The sequence below is a fragment of the Sarcophilus harrisii genome, chromosome 4, assembly GCF_902635505.1.
Source record: "Sarcophilus harrisii chromosome 4, mSarHar1.11, whole genome shotgun sequence".
NCBI lineage: Eukaryota > Metazoa > Chordata > Mammalia > Dasyuromorphia > Dasyuridae > Sarcophilus > Sarcophilus harrisii.
Genome location: NC_045429.1, coordinates 321,776,816 through 321,804,438, shown reverse-complemented (window position 1 = coordinate 321,804,438; position 27,623 = coordinate 321,776,816). Strand labels below are relative to the sequence as shown.

General features: G+C 35.5%; 1 protein-coding gene across 1 annotated transcript in view; it reads left to right on the top strand.

Annotated features, from left to right (window-relative positions):
* The first annotated feature begins 13,169 nt into the window (after positions 1-13,169).
* The window catches only part of SRP68 (signal recognition particle 68), a 63,333-nt gene continuing 48,879 nt past the window's right edge, over positions 13,170-27,623 (top strand). Inside the window, exons 1-3 of the mRNA XM_031965850.1 lie at positions 13,170-13,516; positions 23,156-23,222; positions 24,498-24,611. Of these exons, the coding sequence (XP_031821710.1) occupies positions 13,357-13,516; positions 23,156-23,222; positions 24,498-24,611 (341 nt within the window). The 5' untranslated portion in view covers positions 13,170-13,356. The remainder of the gene's footprint in view (positions 13,517-23,155; positions 23,223-24,497; positions 24,612-27,623) is intronic.

The following is a 27,623-nucleotide window of genomic DNA, read 5'->3' as shown; positions in this document are numbered from 1 at the left end:
TCTGGATCTATAAAATAACTTCCTGGGAGTTTGATTGGTATGGCACTGAATAAGTAGATTAATTTAGGTAGCATTGTTATTTTTATTATATTCATTCAGCCTACCCATGAGCATTTGATATTTTTCCAGTTGATTAAATCTGACTTTATTTGTGTGGAAAGTGTTTTGTAGTTATGTTCTGTTCATATAATTCCTGACTGTCTTGACAGGTAGATTGCCAAATATTTTATATTATCTTCAGTTATTTTAAATGGAATTTTTCTTTCTATCTCTGGCTGCTGGACTTTGTTGGTAATATATAAAAACACTTATGATTTCTGTGGATTTATTTTGTACCCTGAGACTTGCTAAAATTATAAGTTGTTTCTAGTAGTTTTTTAGTTGATTCTCTAGGATACTCTAAGAATACCATCCCATCATCTGTAAAGTGTGATGATTTGGTTTCCTCATTACCTACTCTAATTCCTTTAATCTCTTTTTCTTCTCTTATTGCCAAAGCTAACATTTCTAATGCAATACTGAATAATGATGGTGCTAGTGGGCAACTTTGTTTCATCTTTGATCTTAATGGGAATGGTTCTAATTTGTCTCCATTACATATGATGCTTGCTGATGGTTTTAAATAGTGCTATTGATCATTTTAAGGAAAACTCCATTTATTCCTATACTCTCTAGTGTTATTTAATAGAAATAGATGTTGCATTTTGGCAAATGCTTTTTCTGCATCTATTGAAATAATGATATGATTTTTGTTAGTTTGGTTATCGATATAGTCAATTATGCTAGTAGTTTTCCTAATACTGAACCAGTCCTGTATTCCTGGTATAAATCCTACTTGGCCTAGTGTATTATCCTAGGGATGACTTGCTGTGATCTCTTTACTAATATTTTATTTAAGATTTTTGCATCAATATTCCTTACGGAAATTGATATATAATTTTCTTTCTCTGTTTTGACCCTACTTGGTTTCAGTATTTGCACCATATTTGTGTCATGAAAGGAATTTGGTAGAACTCTTTTCCCTATTTTTAAAAATAGTTTGCATAGGGAATTAATCGTTCTTTAAATGTTTGGTAAAATTCACATGTATATCCATCTGGCCCTAGAGATTTTTTCTTAGGGAGTTGATTTTTTCTTAGGGAGTTTGTTCTATTTCTTTTTTCTGAAATGGGACTGTATAAGTAATTTATTTCCTCTTTTGTTAACTGGGCAAACTATATTTTTATAAGTATTCCTCCATTTACTTAGATTATCAGATTTTTTAAAAAAAATTTTATTATCAGATTTATTGACATATAGTTGGGCAAAATAACTCCTCATTATTGCTCTAATTTCCTCTTCATTGGTGGAAAGTTCTCTCTTTTTATTTTTGATACTAATATTTGTTTTTCTTCTTTCCTTTTTCTAATCAAATTAATTAAAGGTTTATCTATTTTATTGGGTTTTTTAAGTTGCAAGCCTAAGTTATTGATCTTCTCTTTCTCTGTTCTATGAAAGTAAGCATCTAGAGATATAAAATTTCCTCTAAGAACTGCTTTGGCTTCATCCCATAAATTTTGGTATATTGTCTCATTATTGTCATTCTCTTAGATGGCATTATTGATTGTATCTATGATTTGTTGTTTCATCCACTCATTCTTTAGGATTGGATTATTTAGTTTCCAATTAATTTTTGGTCTATTTTCCCCTGGCCTTTTATTGCATGTAATTTTCATTGCATCATAATCTGAAAAAAAAATGCATTTACTATTTCTGCCTTTCTGCATTTGATTTTGAGGTTTTTAGCCCTAATACACGGTCAATTTTTGTATAGGTTCCATGTACTGACGAGAAAAAATAGTGTTCTTTTCTGTCTCCATTCAATTTTCTCCAAAGTTCTATCATACCTAACTTTTCTAGAATTCTATTTACCTCCTTAACTTCTTATTTATTTTGTGATTCGATTTATCTAGTTTGGAGAGGGCAAGATTGAGATCCCCCACTAGTATAGTTTTGCTGTTTAATTCTTGTAGCTCTCAACTTCTCCTCTTGGAATATGGATGCTATACCACTTGGTGCATATATATTTAGTATTGATATTATTTCATTATCTATGGTACCTTTTAGTAGGATGTAGTTTCGTTCCTTTTTTGCTTTTGTTTGATTTGAGATCAGGATTGCTATCCCTGCTTTTTTTTTACTACAGCTGAAGCATAATAGATTCTGCTCCAGCCTTTTACCTTTACTCTGAAAATATCACTCTGCTTTAAATGTGTTACTTGTAAACAACAAATTGTAGGATTCTGGCTTTTATTCCGTTCTGCTATCTGCTTCCCTTTTTGGCTGGGAGAGTTCATCCCATTCACATTCATAGTTAAAATGACTAACTGCATTTCCTGTCATCTTGTTTCCCCCCAGTTATACTTTTCTCTTTCCTTTCCTCCTTTCCCCATCAATAAGCTTTTATAAAGGAATATTTACCAAGAAAGCATAGCATAAAGAGAGATTGCAAAACTGTTGCCAAAACTAAGATTTGCAACCACTCCATCCATAGGGAAAGTGGGCCCAAGTTTAAAGTGGTTGGTCCTAAACATTCCTGCAAACCACACCCTAAAATAAACTCTTCCTTCTACACAAACACAATATCCCTGAGGGGAATGAGCTCAAACTTGAAGTACAGCAGGACTGAGACACGTTATGTATGGGATAGAAGGGTATTTCATGACTCAATTAAACCTTTCATTCTCTCAAAGTTCACTTCTGGATGTGGTATTGCTAATGAAGAAGTTGCTCTCTTTTCCAACTAAATTGGCTTCTTGTAGATTCAATGTCTCAGTTGACAGATCAATCTGCTTCTGGGTTGGGTCAAGTAGATCCATTCTTAAAACTGGCTTCTTGATAGGCTCAGCTACTGCTATTATAGTCTCTCTTGATCTCTGCTAGTTACTATAGTTGCTAAGGGAATGGATAGCTCCCCCAACCTTTTGAGCTTCACAGGATTTTAATCTGGTCCATTCTATCTTTGCATCATTAAATAAAGGGATCATTGCTATAGTAATGCTATACACTTAAGAGAAAAACAGGTGGATCTAAGGATCAAGAGAGAAAAAATAAAATTGAAGAGAAAATAGTTACAAACACATGAGGTGATTCCAACGAATTCCAATAGACTTGTGATGGAGAGCTATCTACATCCAGAGAAAGGACCATGGGGATTGAATGTGGATCACAACATAGTATTTTCATCTTTTGTTGTTGTTGTTGTTGTTTAATTGCTTGTTTTTTTCTCTCATTTTTTATCTGATTTCTCTTGTGCAGCATGATGAATGTAGAAATATGTTTAGAAGAATTGAGCATAAATTAATCTATATTGAATTACTTGCTGTTTAGGGAAGGGGAGTGGAGGGGAGAGAGAGAAAAATATGAACACAAAGTTTTGCAATGGTGAATGTTGAAAACAATCTTTGTATTTTGAAAAATAAAAAGCTATTATTATTATTTGCTAAGGCAATTGGGGTTAAGTGCCCAGGATCACACAGCTAGGAAATGTTAAGTGTTTGAGACCAGATTTGAATTTAGGGTCCTTCTGACTTTAGGGCTAAAGCACTATCCACTGTGCTATCTAGCTGGCCCCATAAGAAGCTATTATTAAAAAAAGGAAATAGTTAAAAATAAAACAAACTTCTTATGAGACAAAAGGGGGATTAATAGAAAAGAAATAAACTAAAAATCAGAAAATAGAAAAAGTAGAAAGAAAAGTAGAAAAGGGAAGAGGCATTCAAGTGGAAATAGATCAATTAAAGATCTTTACTTCCAATCACACTTTTTTTCTTTCACCACCTTTATGTAAAGAGGTAGCTAGTGGCAAAGGGAGGAAGATGTATGAAGATATGATAGATAATAATGCATTCAAACATGCTCAAGTCCTTCCTATCCTCAAAAACCTTCATTTGACCCTACCATCACTTCAAGCTTTCATCCTCCACCTCCATTTGTTCAGCCAAACTCCCAGAAAAAAAAAAAAAAAAAAAAACTTTATAAACTGGATGCCTTCACTTGTTCTCTCACTCATTTTTTAATCCTTTGAAATCTGGTTTCTAACTTCATTGCTCAATTGAAGCTGTTCGCTCAAGAATTATCAATAAATGTTTAAAATAGCCTTTTCCAATCCTCATTCTTTTTGACCCATCTGCTATGTTTGACACTTTTAATCACCTCTCTTCCACCATATTGTCTCCTTTGGGGGATTTTGTCCTATTGTTTTCTCATGGTTGCCCTCCTATTTGTCTAATCCCCTCAGTTCCATTGCTGGCTACTCATACCTCATAATTGTAAATGTTCCCCAAGATTTTGTGGTAGGATCTTTATTCTCTGTTTCTCCTTCTTCCTCTCCTTTTCCCTCTCTTCCTTTTCCTCTCCCTCTCCTTTCCCCTCTCTTCCTCTTCCTCTCTTTTTCTCTCTCTCTCTCCCTCTCTTTCCTTCCTCTCCTTTTCTCCCCCTCATTCTCAACTTCTCCCTCATCAGCTTCCATAGAGTGTTATCATTGCTACACTGAAGATTCACAGATTTCCATATCTAGCACAGTCTCTCTGTCTTAAGAGTTGCCTCAAGTTGCAGTTGCCTATTAGACATTTCAAATTGAATATCTTAGAAATATCAAAACTTGTTATGTCCCAAATAAAACTCATTATATCCTTCCTCTCATCTCCCAACCCACCACTTTTCTAAATTTCCCTATTGTTAAGGGTATCATCATTCTTCCTGTCTCTCAGGTTCATAACCTCTGTGTTACCCTCAATCTCCCTCAGCCCACAATATTCAATCAGTTACTAAATCTTTTACCTTCATACATCTCTCCTATCCAACCTCTTCTCTCTACTCATATATCCACAGTTTTATTTCAGGCCCTCATTACTTCTCATCCAGATTATTTAAACTCCCTTATAGCAGACTATTTCAAGTCTATTTCCACTCAAGTTCATCCTATACATTTTTGCACAAGTAATTTTCCTTACATACAGATCTGACCATGTTACTCCTTTCTTCAGTGAGCCCTAGTGGCTCCCAATTACCTGGAGTATAAAATTTGAAATCCTTAGTTTAGGTTGTAAGATCTTTGGCAATCTGGCTTCAGCCTATCTTTCTAGTTTCATTATACCTTGCTTCTTCTATGTTTTGTGATCTAGATAAGCTGACCTTTTTGTTCCATCTCAGTTCCTTCCCATCAACCATTCCCCATGTCCAGAACAAACTCATTCCTCACCAAAATAAATACATGAGGATAACAATATAGATTAGAAAGTAGAAAAATATAAAAGAGGATTATTGAGAGAAAATGGCACTTTAGCAAAAACTAACCATATGATAGGGTATAAAAACCTCAAAAACAGATACAGAGATATATGAATATTATGGAATATTATTGTTCTGTAAGAAATGACCAACAGGATGATTTCAGAAAGGCCTGGAGAGACTTACACGAACTGATGCTGAGTGAAATGAGCAGGACCAGGAGATCATTATATACTTCAACAACAGTACTATATGATGACCAGTTCTGATGGATCTAGCCATCCTCAGCAATGAGTTCAACCAAATCATTTCCAATGGAGCAGTAATGAACTGAACCAGCTACGCCCAGAGAAAGAACTCTGGGAGATGACTAAAAACCATTACATTGAATTCCCAAAACCTATGTTTATGCCCACCTGCATTTTTGATTTCCTTCACAAGCTAATTGCACAATATTTCAGAGTCTGATTCTTTTTGTACAGCAAAATAACGGTTTGGTCATGTATACTTATTGTGTATCTAATTTATATTTTAATATATTTAACATCTACTGGTCATCCTGCCATCTGGGGGAGGGAGTGGGGGGGTAAGAGGTGAAAAATTGGAACAAGAGGTTTGGCAATTGTTAATGCTGTAAAGTTACCCATACATATAACCTGTAAATAAAAGGCTATTAAATAAAAAATAAATAAAAAATAAAAAACAGATACAAAGAAGCAGAATACTAAACATATCCCTTACTATAATACAATAAAAATTATAATCAATACAGGGCCTTTGAAGAAGGGATTCAAACTTAATTGCAAAAAAAAAAAAATTGTCTTCAAGAATTCATAGGTCAAGCAAAAATCATGGAAAAATAGACAATTTCATCAACAAAAATGGTAACTATGAGAAAACATACCAAAATGTTTGGTACACAATCAAAGTAATCTTTAGGGCAAATTTTAATGACTAAACACTTTCCTCTACCAAAGGGAAAAAGAACTGATTAATGAATGCAATTAACACACACACACACACACACACACACACACACATGGAATGCAACAATAACCTCCCTGCAACTAGACAACTAGAAATTCTGAAAAATCAAAGAGATTAACAAAATTGAAAGAAAATACCACATGTTAAACTGACAAATAAAACTAGGAGGTTTTAAAAAAACACCTAGAAAACAGATGAACTTTTACCCAAATTACTAATATCAAAAAGGGAAAGAAATTCATAACAAAGGAAAAGGAAAAAAGTCAATTCTTAGAAATTAATTTGCCAAGTTATATGCCAAAATAAATTATATTGAGTCAAATGGATGAGTCTTTACAAAAGTATAATTTATCACGATTAATAAAACAAAAAAACAGAGAATTTAAACAATGCAGTCTCTATAAAGTCCTACTGCAATATTTCTTTACAGTATGAAGTTGATCCTCAGTTCTCCAAGGGTATGTCAGTACAAGCCAAGTCCTAGAATGTACCATGCTGGAAAGGCTTTGAGTATGACCAGAAACAGATCAAACCTATTTCCAAGGCCCAGTTTATCTAACCAGAGAGAACTAAGTCATTAGTTGAATTGTTACCAAGTGATGAAGTAGTCATGGCATCCCATAAAACAAAATTTTAAAATGTATCTCAGACTTAGGTAGTCCCCTTCCACTTTTACAATAGTAGTAGAGGAAAGCAGGAGGAATAAAGTATGAAGAATCTCAAGGAAAACATTTTTTAAGTGGTAAGGAAGGTGACTTAGTAGTACTAAAATTTAAACTATACTACGAAGTAGTAATCATCAAAAAATATTTGGTACTGGTTAGAAAATAGAAAAATTTATTAGATATCCAAGATTCAGAAACAATTGACTATAGTAACATAGTATTCAATAAACCCAATTGCTTTAACTATTTGGGTAAATACCTACTATTCTATGAAACTGCTAGGAAAACTGAAAGAAGTATGGAAGAAATTGGATTTGGAGCAATATCTCACAGTGTACACCATAACAGTTCTAAATGAATACACAACCTAAATATAAAAGGTCACATAAAAAAATTAGAGGATCAGAAAAAAAGATACATTTATATTCCTGTTCTATGGATAGGAACAGAACTCTGAGGAAACAAGGGATAGAGAGGATCACAGCAAATGAAATGGAAATTTTTCATTATACAAAATTGAAGTTTTAGCCCAAAATCAAGGTAGTTTAAAATTAGAGAGGAAATAATGAAGTGGAGGAAAAAATCTTTGCATCAAATTTCCCTATTAAAAGTCTAATTTTTAAAGCATATTGGGAATTAATAGAAATATGTAAAAACAAACCCATTAGCCAATAAGTCAAAGTCTATTTAACAGACAATTCCCCAAAAATCAAAGAAAAATTATCAACATCCATAAGGGAAATACTCCAAAAAACAATAATAAGAGAAATGCAAAAACAAATAAACAAAACCTAAATCAGAAGTTCTATCAAAAAAAAAAAAGGTTCTATCTCACCAATTAGAAGGGATTTCTTGGAAGGAATGGGAGAGGAAAAGCACACTAATAAAAATTTGTTTGGAGCTATGAATGAATCCAACAATTAGGGAAGCCATATTGAAACTTTTTTTTTTAATCATTTAATTGGTGCATATGCTTTAATCGGAGGATTTTTTTGAAGTAATCAAAAATGATATAAGCAAAAACTATTTATCCTAGTATAGTACCCTAAAGCAAAAAACAGGAGAACTATTTATCCTAGTACAGTACCCTAAAGAAAGACTTTACTATTATCAAAGCAGTGATTAATCATGACTCTAAAAAATTAATGATAAATTATTCTCGCCACCTTTTGGCAAAGAAGTAATAGACTAAAGACAAGCATTTTCATGCATGAAAAATGTATGTTAATTGTATTGTTTGACAATACTTATTTATAACAATGAAAGGCTTCTTCTTAGGGGAGAATGTTAGGGAATCTTATGGGAGGAAGATTGGGGTAGTGACAGTAATCCCCTCACCCTCCCCCCCCAAAAAAAAGATGAAGATGCTCAAGAGAGCATCAGTGAGATATTTAAAAATACACAGAAGGGAGCAGAAGATTTAGAAATAGATACAGATAAGTCATAGAAGTGTTGGAACTAAAATTAATACATACATTTAAAGAAAAATCAAGATGTAGGTGATAAAAATTCATAGTGTCATAAATAAAATATTTGTTCTTTGTATAAGAAAATGTTTATGTTTGTTAATATTTGTCAAAGCCTTCTACACATACTCTTGATCCCATCCTATCCTATCTTCTCAACCAGATTGTCCCACCTTCATCTCCATTCTTCAATCTTTAGATTTTCCCAGTTTTCTGACTCCTTTCCTCTTGCCTACAAATATCTCTACATCTATCTTTCCCATCCTTCAAAGAAAAATTTCGCTTGATCTACTCACCTAATAGCTATCATCCTCTATCTCTACTTTTGAAAGTAATCTGAGAAACTGATTTTTAAAATGTTATCTCAATAGGAATATAATGGTTCTGGTTCCCTTTAAATCAGGCTAGAAACAAAATAGTCTGGACCAGCCAGATACTCATTCACTCTGATACTACATTGTCTAATCAGAACAGAAGTCTCAGCAAACTGCACAGGTTGATTTCTCAGCATAGGACATATTAGCTTAGAAAGTTCTCCTTGTACAGCAAAGCACTAGCAGTACCTGTCTTTCCCCTTTCTACTATTCCATCTCAGAGGGGAATGAAAAGGAAAAGTCATTCTTCTAAGAAGTTTCACATCCCTTAAGCTTTATGTGGTATGGAAGAGCAATAACTTAAACTAAAGTCTCCAATCAGCTCTACAGGAACTAGCAGCTGAAGCCTTTTTGACACCAGGATGCTGTTGCTGTTTTTCAAAGTTTCCTCTCATGTAATTCCCATGTAATTCAATGGCTTAATGTAATTCAGTCAGAGTGTTCTGACTCTCAGTGACTCCCCTTTCACTTCAAAGGTAACAATTCACCAAATTTTCCCCATTAAATCAATAGTCCATTTAAAAAATCATCCCTCAATATTTGGTTAATTATATTTCTCCTTTATAAATTTTTTTTTCGTTTTACATTGAGACAGATTGATTCTGTATCTTTTTTAAAAACTGATCCTACTTAACAATTAATTTATTTTGTCCTAAATTATGGTTCTTTGCCTCTGAGCTTAATTCAGAAATTAGCTGGCTTGTAAAGTGTTAAGTTTACAAATCTAGTTCTCTTGTTAATCATTGTTCTAGTCTTGTTGTCAAAGAAATCTATTAACCTTAAAGGAAGCAGGTAGACACTAGTGATTCTGGTCTAGGTTTTTTTCTTTTTCTTTTTCTCAATAGTACTTTATTTTTCCAATTACATATAAAGATAGTTTCCAACATTCATTTTTGTAAGACTCTGAATTCCAAGTACTTTTCTTCCTCTCTCCTTTATCTCTCCCCTTCCCAAAACAGCAAGTAATCTGGTATAGATTTATATGTGTACAATCATTTTAAACATATTTTCATGTTAATCATATTGTAAAAGAAAAATCAGAACAAAAGGGGAAAACCATGAAAGAGAAAGAGCAAACAAATAAAAAAAGTGAAAATAGTATGCTTCAATCAGCATTTAGTCTCCATGATTCTCTCTCTGAATGTGGATCGCATTTTCCATCTCAAGTCTATTGTCTCGTTGCATTGCTGAGAAGAGCCAAGTCTATCATAGTTGATCATCACATAATATTGTGGTTATTGTCTACAGAGTTCCCTTATTCTGCTTAACTTCACTCAGTAACAGTTCATGTAAGTGTTTTATCTATTTTTTTAAATACTATCAAGTTATCCTTCAAGGATACCTAGTTTGTCACTGAACTCTGGTCCACTATCTCTAACCTGGCATGTAGACTCAAACAATGAACATTGTTTGTTCAGACACAGGAGGGAAGGAAGGGATTGTTGTTAGTCTCTCATCACCAGTCTTCAATCAATCACATTGTCCCCCATGTTTCAGTTCTGTAACCAATCATTTTGATTCCTCCATTTATTGTGTCAAACTTTTTTCATCAATTATAACTTGTTCCCCACCTATAAAATCCTGTTCTTTGTTCCATTAGAGTTGTGTTATGTCAGTCATACTCTTCATAATTCTTGGCAAAGACATGAGTGATTTGCGACTTTCTTCTCCAACTTATTTTACAAATGAGGAAACTGAGGTGACCAATGTTAAGTGCCTAGAAATATCTGAAGCTAGACTTGAATTCAAATCTTCTTGACTGCATGCTTGGCATTCTTTGTTCTGGACTCCCCAAAACTATCATTTAACGTCTTAACTCTGTTGAAGAAGTTAGGATCCTATTCACTTGTAAATTCATGCTTTATTAATAAACTGATCTGGAACTCTGCTTTAGTCTAACCTTAATTCTAACTCTTACACTACCTTTAACTAATAAAACAGTAATATATAAATGAGCTGAGGAACTATAGTACCTAGTATCTAAAAACCTCTAAATACCTTAGCAAGGTCCAAAATGATCTTTTGTATCCTTAAAACTATTTCTTTATACTCATATTTTTCAGGTTTTAATAAGTCAAAGTCTTTATTTTGATCTTCTTTAAGCTATCAAAGGATTCAGATAAAAGTGAGGAATCATCTTACATCTTTTATAAAGTGATATCGTTTTTATATTTTCATAGCAGTTCATTTTTTGTTCAAAACTGCTTAAAGGGCAAAAGATATTTTGGAAGAATTTCAGAAAAGGTCTGTCTCAATTGGGCAGGGGAACATGGTCCAGCACAGGCCCAGTGTAGGGAGGCCTAAGGTGGAGAGACCTCCCCATGCCAAGGGATTCTAGTGGGAGGTTCTTGCCAAAATACAGCACACTGGTTACTCTGTCCTGGTTCAGAAGCCCGTGGATCAGCAGGTTAGCTATGAGACCTCCAACACAAATACAGAAGGCAAATAGTAAGCCATTAAACCCCAGAATAAAATGGAACTTGGCCACGCCCACTTAGCAGGGGAAGGAAGACAGCAACCCTGGCTCTAGGAGAGTGTGAAGCTACTGTCACCTATAGAGGAAGCTTGGGGCAATCTCCCCTTTGCCCTAAGAGCAGATCTCAACCTTTAAAAATGAGCAAAAAAGCAAAAAGAACTCTGCCTATACATAGTTATTGTGGAGAGAAGGAAGAACAGACCTTAAACCCTGAGGACATTAAAAGCAAAACACCTCCAGATAAAGCCTTAATGTGTGATATGAGTTGCTCTCCAATTCAAAAGACTCACTTGAAGAATTAAAAAAGAATTTTAAAATAGAGTTAACAGAAAAACAGGAAAAAGAAATGAGAACTTTGGAAAAGGAAACACAGAAATTGTCTGAAGAAAATCACTCCTTAAAAAATAGTTTTGGCAAAATGGAAAAAAGAAAATAACTATTTGATAAACAGAATTATGAAATGGAAAAAAATTCCAATAAAGTCATTCCCTTTTAACCTTCCTTGTTCCAGGAGGGGAAACTTAAGCAATCTCACTGCAATTACAAGGAAGAATAGAAATTTTAGTGAAGCAAGCATCAAAATCTCTACTAGCAATGTAAGACATTATTACATAGTCACTCTTCTCTGTTAATGAAGAAGATTCTGATATAATCTAGTAGACACCATAGCCCAGAAAATTTCCTGGCTCTCAAAACAGATTTTTTTCTTTAGTTATGGTTTCTATTTCTTCTCTTAACCCCAAAATATTCTTTGGTAAATGTTATAGCCCTTTGTAATACAGTGTTCTACAGCATGCCATAAATAAATAGTAATTTATAAAAAAAAAAAAAAAAAAAAAGCTTCATGAAATCTATTTCTTCATAAAAAAAAAAACACTTCATGAAATGTATTTCTTCAGAACATAGCTGAAAAAATGTGTATTTTTTTTTTCATTTTAATAACTGCTATTAAACTAGAGGCAAGGAGTCCATTTGAGAAAGAGTTTACAATTTTGGTAATTTCTGAGTCTATTTCAGAGTATGCCAGCTAGAATATTTTATTTATTCTGGAGAAAGAGTTAATAAAGAACTGAACCTGAGAGTGAAAAAGAATGGGAACTGATATGGTTTTTTTCCCCCATGGATATTTTGGCACTGCTGCTGGCACATAGCCTTGCTTGCCATTAATATATTCTCAGTCTATGAGGATATTCTTCCCATAAACTTACTTTGAGCTAGGCTATGGGAAAGATACAAAGTTATTTAAACTTTAAATAAAACCGAAGACTTATGGTCATTTAGAGACATGCAAAGTAAAATTCTGTAGGGAGAAAGGGAAGTTCCTGACTGACCAGCACCCAGAAAGGATTCTTGGAGAAGGGGAGCATTTGAGTTGAGCTTTAAGTAATGGGTTAGAATTCAACAAGCAGAGAGGAAGACTTTGAGTCAATCCTGCTTTTGATGGTTACTTTCAGGGTGACTTTGGTCAAATCCCTTAATTTCTTTGGGCCTCAGTTTCCTCATCTGTAAAAGGAGGGGGTCGCAATAAACTGCCTTTGAGGTACCTTCCTACTCTAGATGCTTTTCCTCCTGTAAAATATGGATGAAATTCCAGGTATAGGGAAAAGCCTGAGAAAAGGTAAAAAATCTAAAAGATAAAGCACAAAGAAAGTGATTCTCCACATCACGTTTATGGGCCAAGTCACGTAAACCTAACACTGTTTGTCTCAGTTTCCTCATCTGTAAAATGGGCTGGAGAAGGAAATGGTGAACCACTCCAGTTATCTTTGACAAGAAAACTTCAAAAGGAGTCACGAAGATTCCGAAACGACTGAAAGACGAGTACATAAACAAACAAACAAAATGAATGACTGAATGAGTTAACTGGAAGCTTCCAGTCAGCGCCTGTGTAATTTGGAGGTAGGACGGCGTGCCCTCAAGGAGCTACATCTGGAAGCACTGCGCCTGCGCGGGGTAGAGGCGGTAGCAACTGCTTCAGTTCATTGGCGGTGTTACGCCGGGTCCTCCACCATCCGGCCCGCCACGATCCCGTCAGCCCCGTATCTGCCGGCCCCGGAGGATCCGATTCTCCCTCCTCGCCTCCTCTTTCCCGTCCTGCTTTGCGGCAGAGCGGCTAGATGGCAGCGGAGAAGCAGGTCCCGGGCGGCGGCGGCGGCGGTGGCGGCGGCGGCGGCGGCGGCGGGGGACGCGGCGGCGGAGAGGAGAACAAGGAAAATGAGCTTCCTCCTGCCGGGTCGAAGGGAAACCGACGGTTCGGAGACAGCCTGGGCCTGGAGAGTATCCTGGGTGGCGTGGGCTTGGCCGGGCCCGGGCCGCAATGACGACGTGTCTCTCCGGCGGGCCGGGGGGCGGGGGAGGAGGTGGCGAGGGGAACCGGGCTCTGCAGGAAGAGCCCGAAGTCCTCTTGGTCTCCCCAGATCCCGGGCCTTAACTTCCGCTGTCACCTTTGCTCTCCTCTCTCGGTCCGCAGTCGTGGGGGTGGGAGGCGAGGAGCTAGGTGGAAGCGGGGACGGTGATGGGGGTGTCACTAGAAGTCCCCCTTTTCCCCCTCCCCCGCCTCCGGAGGGGGGCCGAGGCCGCTTCCTGCGGAGGAGACCACCTCAGCGCCTACAAGTCTCTGTCTTCTGCAAGTTACCCTTTGCAGCCCCGTTGTCACCCAATAGCGTGGCAGAGATTTTCCCCCTTAATCCTGGCTCAGCAGGCTTTGTCCTCCGAAACCGGCTTGGTCCCGCTCCCCTGAAATTGAGGCAGTTTGATGCTTTCTAGGGTGTGCCGTAGCACCCTGTAGACAAGCTCGTGACCAAAGTTTTTAAAGCCTTCTTCTGAAGGGATGTTGTGTGATTATTTTGAAGGAGGGGGAGAGCTCGGATGTTCTTGGCAGAAAAAAACATTTCCTGGTTTTCCTTGAAGCGTTAGAAGTAATTTAATATGTGATATTAGCGCTTTGTGAACTGTTTGAAAAAGGAATCATTTCTCTATCGTGTGGTACCTGGAAGTTAACGTATGGTGTGAAGGTATTTGTAGTGTCTCTGCCATATAGTGCTGATAGGAACTAAAGCCTTTTATCTTTTGTTTTTTAAATAGCATAACTGTACATTTAAATTAAATGAAAGTCCTGTGTAGATAGTATTAGGAACTTCCGATTAATTGAATCTGAAGCCGACTAAATCTTTCTCTGGTGGGTTTTGCTTTTTTTTTTCCTCTTCATTTTTAAGATTGTATTATAATGTTCTGTAATCACTCGGATTTGTGGAGATGGAGGGAATTTTTGAAAAATGTGAAATAAATGAGATTAGGAAAATGTTATCAAGAAGGTCAATGTATAAACTCAAATATCTGCACATGTTTAATTCAGTTAAAAAGGATTATTGAGAGAGATCTTTTTAAAGAGGGGAAATTTGGATATTGTAGTTATTTATAGTGTTATTCCTTGAATTGAGTCCTGTTGGGACTCCTAATTGGGAGAAAAATGTAAATGGAAGATAGAGGTCAAATAATTATAGCATAAGGATTAGCTTGAAGAAATTGGATATCAGATTAATGGCAGCAGACACAACTGGATATTACTGACACCAAGTATCAGTCTAATAGGTCATTTAATCAATATTTATTAACTTCCTACAATGTACCAGGCAATGAGTTAGGAGCTGGAGATAGAAAAAGAGGCAAAAGATAGTTCCTGCCTTTGAAGAGCTTACAGTCTAATAAGGGAGATATCATAAAAACAAACATGTACAAAGGAAGCTATATTCAAGACAGAAAATAAATGACAGAGAGAGAAAACACTGGAACTTAGGGGGTTGGGGAAGGCTTTTTTTAGAAGATGGGATTTTAGTTGCGAACTTTAAAGGAACCCAGGGAGCACCGTCAGAGCAGAGGATGGAGAACATTCCAGTCATGGGGGACATCCAGAGAAAAGGCCCAGATCTATGAGATGAGTTTCTTGTTGATGGAACAGCCAAGAGGCCAGTGTCACTGGAGTATCCAGGAGCCAGGTGTAAGAATAGGGGAAAGGTAGAAGGGTACTAGGTTATGATAGTCTTTGAATGCCAAACCGAGCATTTTGCATTTGCTTTTGGAGGCAATAGGAAGCTGCAGGAGTAGGGGAGTGACTTGGTCAGACATGTGCTTTAGAAAAATCACTTTAGTGGCTAATTGGAATCTGGCCTGGAATGGGAAGAGACTTGAGGCAGGCTTATTCACCAGGAGGCTATTGCAGTAAACCAGATATGAGGTGATAAGGGCCTGCAAAGAGAGTGCTAATAGGAAAGAGAAGGGGACATATTTGAGAGATGTTTATAAAGATAAAATTGACAGGCCTTTGCAACAATTTGAAAATTGGGGTGAGAAACAGGAATCCAGGATGACTCCTAGGTTGCAAACCTGAGGATCTGGAAGGATACTGTTGCCCTCTACAGTAATTTGGAAGATAGAGGTAGAGGGCAGAAAGTTTAGGGGGGAAAAGGGCTTTTGGACATTGTTTAAAATGTCCTCAGAACATCCAGTTAAAGAAGTCTGGAAAGCATTTGGAGATGGAAGGATGGAGATCAATAGACTGGGGCAGGAAAGGTAGATTTAAGAATCATCAGCATAGAGAAAGTAATTAAATTCATAGATATGAGGAGATCACCAAGTGAGGTTATATAGAGAGAAAGAAAAGAGGGTCTTAAATAGAGCCCCAGGGATGCCTATAGTAAGAAGGCATGATCTAGAGAAGATCCAGCAAGGGAAACAGAAGTAGTCAAATAGGTGGAACAATCAGAAGAGAGTGAGTAAAAATAGCAAACCCTGCAGAGTCGAGAAGAATGAAGATTTAGAAAAGGGCCTTGGGTTTAGCAACTAAAAGATCACCAGTAACTTTGGAGAGAGCAGTTTTGGTTGAATGATGAGATTAGGAGTTGAATTTTAAGTATTTGAGAACAGAATAAGAGGAGAGAAAGTGGAGGCATCTATTATAGATGCTTTTTCAAGAAGTTTAGTTATAAAGGGCAGAAGATATATAGGATGATAACAGATGGAAGGTTCAAGTGAGGGTTTTTTTCAGGATGGGGAGACAGGCATGTTTGTAGGCAGTAGGAAATTACAAGTAAGAGAGGGAAAAATTGAAAATGGGTCAAAGTGCAATCTACTGGAGGAAATGGGATGGATCACATGAACAAGTAGATGGGTTAGCCTTTCTAAGAAGTTAGCCCACTTCATGTGCAACAGGGTAAAGGAGAAAATAATGGTAGAAGGCATCTGAGTGGTAGGAAATGAGGAAAAGGAAGTTCATGGAGAATGACCTCAATTTTTCTGTAAAATATGAGTCCAGGTTCTCAGTAGAAAGAATGGAAGAGAGGAAACCATGAAAGGTTTGAGGAGAGATAATGAAGTTTGGAGAGTAAGATAGAGTTAATAAAGGAGGTATAGTTGAACTGCCTGGTAGTAGTGAGGGGCTAATTGAGGTTGTGTTAACAGAACGATTGCATAATTTTCTCTACCTCCTTTAGCATCATATGTGTAGGAGCAAAGGTGAGGAATGATGGGAGTGATCCAGGGCTGAGGCTTGATTTGGGCATAATTGACAATATGATAAGGAGACTAGGGATTGAAGAGAGGAGGACAGTATATAGTTAAATTGGTTCACTAGGGTTCAAGAAGAGAGTAGTTAAATGCAGGGGAAATAGTCTGAAAAGAATTGATCATTTCCCTTGGCACATATATATCTGACCAGCGTGTGTGTGTGTGTTGTGTGTGTTTTCATGATATTTTAAATAAATCCTACCAATCTTTAGGCAATTGTTTAAACTAGACATTTTCTTCAAGTGAACCTGGGGTCAGGGTTGGGGGAGAGGGAGCTCCTGTAGTAGAAATGAACTTTTAGAAAATCCTAGCCAACTACCTCAGTGGAGTTCCATATTTAATAAACAAAAGAAATAAAAGTGAGTAAATTAGTTTCTTATTTGGGAATTAGTGTAACTACAAAGAGTCAGATATGATAGAATATTTAGCTGGATTCAAACCTCAGCTTTGTTTCTTACTACTTATACAACCTTGGACAAGTCACTTAAACATTTCATTTGATTCTCTCATTTGTAAAATCAATTTGGTCCCTTTGAGTTCTAAATTTTTGACCTTATCCTAACGCATACAATACTGAGTCTAAGTGGAAACTTAGGTACGTTTGGGTTTTGTTCAGGATCCTCTTCAATTCTTCATTGTTTAAATATGCAAAAATTCCATATTTAAGCTATTTTGGAAAGTGATTGTGTAAAATAAGGGGTATTTTAGACTATGAAGTAGCATTTCAGTAGCATTACTCTTTTGAGTATTAAATTTAAAGAGAATGGACAGAATGAGCAAAGTTATTCGTAGTAGGAATATTTAATAGAAATAAAAATATGCTGGCTCACTTGTATTCATTATTTTATAGAATCTTTGGGTTGAGAAAGATCTCAGAGATCATCTAGGTTAACTTCTATAGATAAATTAATCTTCCCATCTGCCTGTGTTCAAACCATGGCCCTCACAGTATATATCTGTGTGACTTTAATCAAGTCATTTAAACAAACTCATCTGTAAAATAAAGGGATGAGAGTAGGTTGCTTTTAATGTTCTTTCCATCTTTAAATCTGTGATCATTTTGATTTTGATCTTTGACAAGGGACTTGCCTCTGTTTGACTGTTGAGCTCCCTTTTAGTCCCGAATCTATGATCCTGTGACTTCCAGCAGCAGCTGATTCAGTATGTCATGAGGCACCTCCATTCTGTTTTTGAACATTTCTAATTAAAGTAAACTCAGCAAACATCTATAAACTAGTGTTATTTGCAAAGTACTGTACTATTAGGGTTATAAAATAAATATGACTTAGATCTTGCATACAAGGAGTCTTAACTATGATGGAGATAAGAAAAGGATTGAAGACAGATATACCACTAACTTGTATAGAGGGGATTAAAGGTATAAAAGAGAAATCCAAGCAAAAATCCGAGGAAAAAAAGATGATCACATTCTAACAGGATGAGGAAACTTTGGGGATTGCTGTCTAGTAAAGCTCCAGAGAGGATACGTTACCTAAATTGTACCTTGAAGGAAGAGCCTTTATGGATATGGCAATGTGGCAAAAACGATGGAAAAGAAAAGGGCATTGCAAGAATGGGGAATTCATTCAGCAAGCTTTACTTGAGCACCTATTCTGTGTCATGCACCATGCTAGGTCCTGAGAAACACAGGCAAAACCCAATAGTCTTTGTCTTCAAGGAATGTGTATTCAGTTGGGCCAAAAAAAACCATATAAACAAGTAAGAACATATATACTTTCTGGGTATAGAGAAATAACGTACTGGCAACTGAGGCAACAGGACAGGCTTATGGGAAGTGATATTTGAGGTGAGCTTTGAAGAAAGCAAGGGATTTTCAGAGGCAGCAGTGAGAAGAGAAGGCATTACAGGCTTGAGAGATATCCCATATAAAGGCCTGAAGATGAGATATGGAATGTCCTGTGCAAGGGAACAGCAAAAAAGATCAGTCTGATTAGAATATAGAATCTCTTAAGAGACAGCAATATGAAATCGGCATAGAAAAGTTGGAGTCAGTTGTGAATGGGTGTAGAAGCCAGTCAAAGGAGTTTGTATATTATCCTAGTGGCAATAGGGAATTATAGGAGTTTCTTGGGAATAGGAAGGAGGGAGGGTAACATGGTCAGGACGGTGGTTTAGGAAAACCATTTTGGTAGCTATGTGGAGGATCAGAGAGGAGACCTAGTGCAATTAAGCTATTGTGGTATAGTTGAGAGGTGGTGGTACCAACTAAATAGAAGAGAATGGACAAAAATTATATTGCAGATGTAGGATTTATAAGATGTGGCAAATGTATATGAAGTCTTGGGGAAAGGAGAGTTGAGAATTATAAACCTGGTTGATTGGGATGATGATAGTGTATTCAACAGAAGAAGGGTAAGAGGAGAGCTGCATTTGAGGGGAAAGATGATTCCTGTTTTAGACCTCTGAGTTGAGATGCCCATGGAACAGCTTGTAGGAAATGTCCTACTTCTAGTTGATGTAGAGTAAGAATTCAGAAGATAAGATTATCATTCATAACCATGTTTTCTGTCTCCCACTGCTCAATCTCTTATTCCTATTTTCCCACCCCACCTTCTCTGCAGTGTCTCACTCTAAAATTGCCCATCTCTTCCACTATGATCTCTGGAATGCCATAGATAATAAACTTTCATTTTACATCTTTTCCTTTCCCAGTTCCATCCATTTTCTGGCTCTTACTGAGACTTGCCTCTCTCCTGATGACATGGTTTCCCATTTGACTTTTTCCCCCACTTATAAATGTTGGGATACTCCTTGCACTCCATTGCCACCTTCAGGTTTTTCCTCTACCACCATCATTCTTTCACTCTTTCTCCTTTAAGGTTTATTCATGCCATATCCATTGCTCTGTCACAACTTTGGTGGCTGTTGTCTCTAAGACATTTCCCTTTTCTTTCCTCAGTTCAGTTCCTTTATTCACAGTCTTTATTCACAACTCTTGCCCTATTATTGGGGAGACTTCAACATATATTTTGATACTTTCTCAAACACCGAAATTTCAGTTTCTAAATGTATTTCACAAGACCTGCTTCTCCACTCCAGCCACACATACAGTCATATCTTTTATTTTGCCATCTCCCACAAATGCACAAATTTCATTTTCCCAAATGCTGAAATTCCATTATTTTATTATAGTCAATTGTCATTCTATCTCTCCTTGTGCCTTGCATATTTAAATCCTATTCTTCATCCACGCTATGGTCCCCAGTACCTTGATTCCCTCGGTTTGTTCTGAGACCATCACTTCTGTATTAACTACATTCTTTATCCCTTCCTCATCTTAACCTCTTCAAATCTATACTGTCCAGTTCTCTTGTATTATTGATCTTGCCCTGCTAATCCTTATCCTTAGATTACTCTGGATTACTCCCTTCAACAGCAGCCTTTGCCCCAATACTGCTGCTGAATGAAGCTAAAGAAAACCATGAAATCGTGCTGATTTTTCCTTTACAGATTTCTTATATAACCTGGTTACTTCAAGGCAATCCTCTCATACATCCTTAATTAACTCAATATCCCTTTCACTTTAATGGCTCTTCTAAATCTTTTTATCCCTCCTCAAACATTTTATGGCTCCCCTTCCTCCCATTTTATCAGCAAGAACTTTGCTTTATATTTTAGTGAAAATATTTGAGGCCATTTGACTAGAATTCCCTCTTTCTTCTTCCACTGTCTTGTTGGTATAATTTTAGAAGTAAAAAAAATTACTTAATGGGAGTTATTTGACTTCAATTCCAGTCTATACTAACTTCTTTGTTTAGTGGAAGTTCCTCTAAAACTGTAATTGTATCCCCTATGACATGGTTTTGAAGCCTAAGTTCTCCCCCCCCCCCTTTATTTATCTATTTATTTATTTGTGTATTTGTTTTTGTGTGTGTGTTAAAGCTTTTTGTTTTCAAAACATATGCATAGATAATTTTCAACATTCATCTTTGCAAAACCTTGTATTCCAAATTTATTTTTTTCTTCCTCTCCCCTAGATGGCAAGTAATCCAGTATGTTAAACATGTGCAATTATTTTATACATATTTCCACAATTATCATACTGCTCAAGAAAAATCAGATCAAAAGGGGGAAAAATGAGAAAGAAAACAAAATGCAAACAAACAACAATAAAAATGGTGAAAATGCTGTGTTGTGATCCACTCTCAGTTTCCTATAGTCCTCTCTCTGGGTGCAGATGGCTCTCTTCATCACAAGACTAATGAACTAAAGCCTAAGTTTTATTATTAGTTTTTTAGTGTCTGGATTTCACCAGTTTGGGAATACCCACTTTTGAAACTCCTTTTATCTATGTAGAGCAGTAACTCATATGTCTGGAGTGGAGCAATATAAAGTGACTTGGCCTGGTCATGTGGCTATTATGGGTCAGAAAGTACTTTTCCCATTATTGTGGCAAACTGCTTCTCATCTTTGTTAATGTCCTTCTTAAAATTTACTAGTACCTAAGATTTTTAATAATATGACTTACATAGAGTACCAATGTTATTTTTTTTCTTCCTTATTCTGGACACTAGACTTCTGATTATGAAGCCAAAGGTAAACTCCTTTTTGTTTTGCAGACAGCTAAAATTTCTGATTCTTTTTCATATAAAAAAATTACATTTAAGAAGACCTCTTGGCTAAGAAATAGAGAAGTTGATCAGTGGAACAGGTTAGGTTCACAAAATAAAATAATCAATAATTATAGCAATCTAGTATTTGACAAACCCAAAGGCCCCAGCTTTTGGGATAAGAATTCACTATTTGACAAAAATTGTTGGGAAAATTGGAAACTAGTATGGCAGAAAGTAGGCATAGACCCACACCTAACACCATAAAGTCAAAATGAGTTCATATCTAGACATAAACAATGATATTAAAAACAAATTAGAAGAAGATAGGATAATTTACCTCTCAGATTTGTGGAGGAGGGAAGAATTTGTAACCAAAGAAGAACTAGAGACCATTATTGATCACAAAATAGATAACTTTGATTATATGAAGTTAAAAAGGTTTTGTTCAGACAAGATTAAAAGGGAAGCAATAAACTTGGAAAACATTTTTATATACAAAGGATCTGATAAAGGCCTCATTTCTAAAATATATAGAGAATTGACTCAAATTTATAAGAATTTAATTGATAAATGGTCAAAGGATATGAACAGTTTTCAGATGAAGAAATTGAAACAATTTGTAGTCACATGAAAAGGTGTTCCAAATCACTGTTGATCAGAGAAATGCAAATTAAGACAAGTCTGAGATACCACTACATACCTGTCAGATTGATTAAGATGACAGGAAAAAAAATGACGAATGTTGGAAGGGTTGTGGGAAAACTGGGACATTAATACATTGTTAGTGAAACTGTAAAGGGATCCAGCCATTCTGGAGAGCAATTTGGAACTATGCTGAAAACGTTATCAAACTGTGCATACCTTTTGACCCAGCAGTGTTTCTACTGGGAGTATATCCCAAAGAGATCTTAAAGGAGGGAAAGGGACGATATGTGCAAAAATGTTTATAGTAGCCCTTTTTGTATTGGCAAGAAACTGGAAACTTGAGTGGATGCCCATCAGTTGGAGAATAGCTGAATAAATTATGGTATATGAATATTATGGAATATTATTGTTCTGTAAGAAATGACCAATAGGATGATTTCAGTGAGGCCTGAAGAGACTTACATGAATTTAAGCGAAGTGAAATGAGCAGAACCAGATCATTTTCACTGCAACAACAAGACTATACGATGATCAGTTCTGAGGGACGTGGCTCTCTTCAATAATGAAATTATCCAAACCAGTTCCAATTGTTCAGTGATGAAGAGAGCCATCTACACCCAGAGAGAGAGCAATGGGAAATGAGTGTGGACCACAACATAACATTTCCACTCTCTCTGTTATTTGCTTACATTTTGTTTTCTTTCTCAGTTTTTTTTTTCCTTCCTTCTTGATCTGATTTTTCTTGTGCAGCAAGATAACTGTACAAATATATATACATATATTGGATTTAACATGTATTTCGACATATTTAACATATAATATTATTATGCAGCTAGGGGAGGAGGTGGAAGGAAGGTGGGGAAAATTAGAAACAAAAGGTTTTCCAAGAGTCAGTGTTGGAAAAATTACCCATGCATATGCTTTATAAATAAAAAGCTCTAATAAAAAAAAAAAAAAGATGATCTTTCTTATATCATACTTGTTAGTTTTTTGAACCTCAATGTGGGATATTACACTTTCCCTTTGTTTTTTTTTTCTGTGTCAAAAATGACATAAAATGATTTTTATAAATAGGTAATAGGGACAGATTGTTTGGAATGTATCATTGTAAGCTTTTCCTTAATCTTAGCTCCAGTCCTTCAAATTATTAAGGAATCCCAGCAACAACATGGCTTACGGCATGGAGATTTTCAGAGATACAGGTTAGTATGTTGAAGTCCTGTGGATATAATTATGTTGATAGAAAATGTGTATCATTTTAATATGCCTATGTTTATTTTTTAAAATATATATTGCGCTGCCCCTAAACAGTTAATTTTGAAAATTTAGCCCCTATACCTAAATCTAGTTTAAAAAAAAAAAAAAAAGCTTACCCATTCAGCCTGATGGAATTAGATTCATTTATTAGGAGATTTCCTAAAATTAAAACCATTGAAGCAATAATACATTTATATAGTTTTTCATGGTTAGCGTGGTAAGATGAGTATTATTATCTCCTTTTTATAGATGACAAAAGAGAAGCTCAGAGATTAACTTGTCACACAGTGTGTATACTACAGTCCAGATTAAATTTCAAATCTCTAGTGCCTAAATTCAGTACTTTTTCTACCACATTGCATTGTTTCCAGTTGCTGAATTGACAGGATTATACTTTCAAGTTATTTTAATAAAATGTAGTGCTTTGAGGTATTTTGAATATTATACATGAAGCAAATGTTAAGGGCATCACTAAAGTTTATAGCAAAATTTTGGTTTTTACATTGGAAACAGAGAAATTATATTAAAATTTGTCTTACTGTATTATGTCCATTAGATGTCTCTTACTATCTGTCAAAGAATATGAATTTAAAGAGTCTATATTTTAGAGGAGGATGGCAAAGTAGATAGAATGTTCATCTTAAAGTCAGGTTGACCTGGATTTAAATCATGCTTCAAACATTAACTTAAGCCATGTGACTCTGGACAATCAGTTAACTCCTTTGAGCTTGAAGTTTCCACATCTGTGAAATGGGTATTAATAGCACCCATATCATCTATATTGTGAAGATATACTGAGATAATGTATGTGAAGTGCCTTGCATATTGTAAAGCAGTATATAAGTACAAGCTATTATGTTAAAAAGGCAGATTATAAGTAAATGTATTTCCTTTTGAATGCTTAAAATTATGTTTGGTATTTATATGTTGCCTTATGTTATTTGTCTATGTTTTATTTCCTTAATTACATATAAGATCTTTGAGAACAGTGTCTAATGCTGTAAATTTCTTTGTATGTTATACAATATGTAGCTAAGTGCTTTATATAATTTAATAAATGTTGAATTTTAGTTGATGTATAGTAAGTATAATAATAATATCAAAATTATTTAGGTCCATTCCCTAACCATATGAGAATATTATTATCAGCATAAAAACAAACAGAAATTTTGCTGTCTTGTCTTGTTTGACAAAGATCAATTCTTTATGATTTCTTGTAGGGGATATTGTTCCCGTAGGCAAAGACGTCTCCGAAAAACACTCAATTTTAAGATGGGGAATAGACATAAATTCACAGGGAAAAAAGTAACTGAAGAGCTCCTATCTGACAACAGGTATTAAATGTTTTGGAATTTGTTACTACTTTCTAAATCTATTTCTAATTGATATGATGGATGGTAAATATTTGTCAGGGTTTTTTTTTTTTTTTGTTTTTTTTTTTTTGTTTTTTTTTTTTTTAATTGGTTAAGATTCTAATAATAGGTCAAAGCATAGCTACTTATTCAAGAACAAAATAAGTACAAATTTTTCTGCGTTATTTAGAGAAACTTGTGTATGTTAGTCCTTTTTGATTTCCATAAGTTGTCAATACCATGCTAGACACAAAATTGAAATCCTTGCCCTTGGATAGCCTGCAGTGTGGGTAAAAAAGTAGCATCATACCATATAAAATGGAGAACAAAACATTAAGTAATGTAGTGCTAAGTTGAATGTTATTGACTGTAAATACTTTAGGAATTCAAAGAAAGAAATGAAATGTGGGTTATAGTAGCCAAAGAAGGTTTTATGGAAGAGACAGTATTAAGCTTGATATTGACTGGTGGCTGTTAATTAGGATAAGGAAGAGGATTTTCTTGAATAAGATAACAGCATGAGCAAAGGTTTGTGGAAACAAGTTTTTGTATATAGGAATGGGACTATAAGGAAACTCACCTGAAGAGGGCCTACTGAAGAGTAATGGAAAGTATTGAATAAGTAGAATAATAAGTTTGAAGATTTTGAAAGCTAAGAACAGGAAGACTTACTTGATAGACTAGAAAATAGGGCACCATTATAGGTTCTTTTATTTTAAAGTGTTTGTAGGTTTTGCTTATTTTAAAATTTTTATTGATACCTTTTGGTTTTATATCAGTTATTTCTGTGTATACAACTTCCATCACTAGGAATCAAACACTCTCTTGTAGTAAAAACATTTAAACAAAAATAACCCCCCTAGGGATTGTGTCTAACATTCAGCACCTCTGTTTTCTGGGGCCCTTACTGGTTTTTATTTACACAAGAGTTCAACTCCTTTTAGTCTTTGTTATTATGCATAATGTTTTTCTGGTTCTGCTTATTTTGTGCAAATCTCCACACATTTTTCCATTAGAAATGTTTTGAAGAAGATTAATTTGTCAGAAGATGGTTTGGAAAGAGGAATAAGCAAGTTAGAAAGGTTGGCCAGGAAACATCTTCAGAATTCAAGATATGAAGTGACAAGAGCCTAGATTTGGGCAGTAGTGCAGAGGAATGTAAAGGAAGAAACATACAAATATTAAGGAAGAAATGATAGCATTTGATGACAGAATAGACACAAAAACGAAGTTCCTTTCTAGAATTCCAGATTAATAAATGCTTTTAAGACCTCTTATTACCAATGTGTCACTGAGAGCAGCAAGCAGTCTTCACAACCACGCTAACATTATAACTTCATGTTATTTAGCTTCAACTGGCCCTTCACTTTTTATTCCTCCCTAACTGATTTCCTATCTCATTCCTCAAAGAAGCTATTCCAGACCTTTTCTATCTTCCCTCTCTCTCCCTCATCCCCCAGCTGAGGATCTTGCCTCTTATCTTACTGAGAAAACTGAGGCTATTTGAGTATGCTTCGTCTGATCCCATTCTCTTCATTTCAGAGCTCATTGATACCATCTCCTTGTGGATTGTACCCTATTTGTCCATTTTCTCAAGTCTTTTAATTTCTCTTTTTTTTTTTTTTTTTTTACTGATTTCTTCCTATCTACTTTAAAGATAGCCAAGTTTTGTATATCTTTAAAAAAAAAAAAAAAAAAAAACTTTCAATTTACTTTATCAACTCTTCTCCAAATCTATTTTCTCTTCTTTTACTTCTGAAAATCCCTTGCAGTCTGACTTCCAATCTCATCACTCAAGTAAAACTGTTCTGTCCAGATTTACCAATAATCTCTTAAAATACCAAATCTGGTGGTCTTCTTTCAGTCTCAGTCACATAGCATTTGACAGTCTTGTTTACCCTTTCCTCCTGGGCACTATTTTTTCTCTCTGGGTTTTCATGACTCTAGTCTCTCCCAATTTTCCTACCTGTGTGATCTCTCTTGGGTCTTCTTTGCTGGCTCATCATCCATATCATTCCCCTTAATTGTGGGTGTTTTCCAAGATTTCTATCCTAGGTTCTTTTCTCTTTTCATTCTGTATGCTCTTTTTTGTTGGTCTCATTAGCTCTTTTGTGTTTAATTATCATTTCTATTCATTGACTCACAGCTCTGTATATTTTAGCCCCCAATCTCTCCCTGGAGCTTCTATCCCACATCCCTATCTGCCTTTTAACATTTCACACTTGATATTTTAGAGACATTGTAAGTTCAACTTGTCTGAAACTGAAGTCATTTTTCTCCCAGATCTTCCGTTTTTATGTCATAGATACTAAGATTCTTCTAGTCTTCCAAATTTAAAATTTGACATTATCTTGGATTTGTGTCAAATCATCTGCCAAATTTTTACTATTTCTGTCTCTGCAACATTTCTTGCCTCTCACTTTTCTATTCAAACAACTATCGTCACTAGAGACCATTATTGATCACAAAATAGAAAATTTTGATTACATCAAATTAAAAAGCTTCTGTAGAAAGAAAACTAATGCAAACAAGATTAGAAGGGAAGCAACAAACTGGGAAAACATCTTCACAGTTAAAGGTTCTGATAAAGGCCTCATTTCCAAAATCTTTAGAGAACTGACTCTAATATATAAGAAACCAATCCATTCTCCAATTGACAAATGGTCAAAGGATATGAACAGACAATTTTCAGATGATGAAATTGAAATTATTACCACTCATATGAAAGAGTGTTCCAAATCATGAAATGCAAATTAAGACAACTCTGAGATACCACTACACACCTGTCAGATTGGCTAAAATGACAGGAAAAAATAATGCTGAATTGGAGGGGATGCGGGAAAAATGGGACACTGATACATTGTTGGTGGAGTTGTGAACTAATCTGGAGAGCATTCTGGAATGATGCCCAAAAAGTTATCAAACTGTGCATACCCTTTGATCCAGCAGTGTTTCTACTGGGCTTCTACCCCAAGGAGATACTAAAGAAGGGAA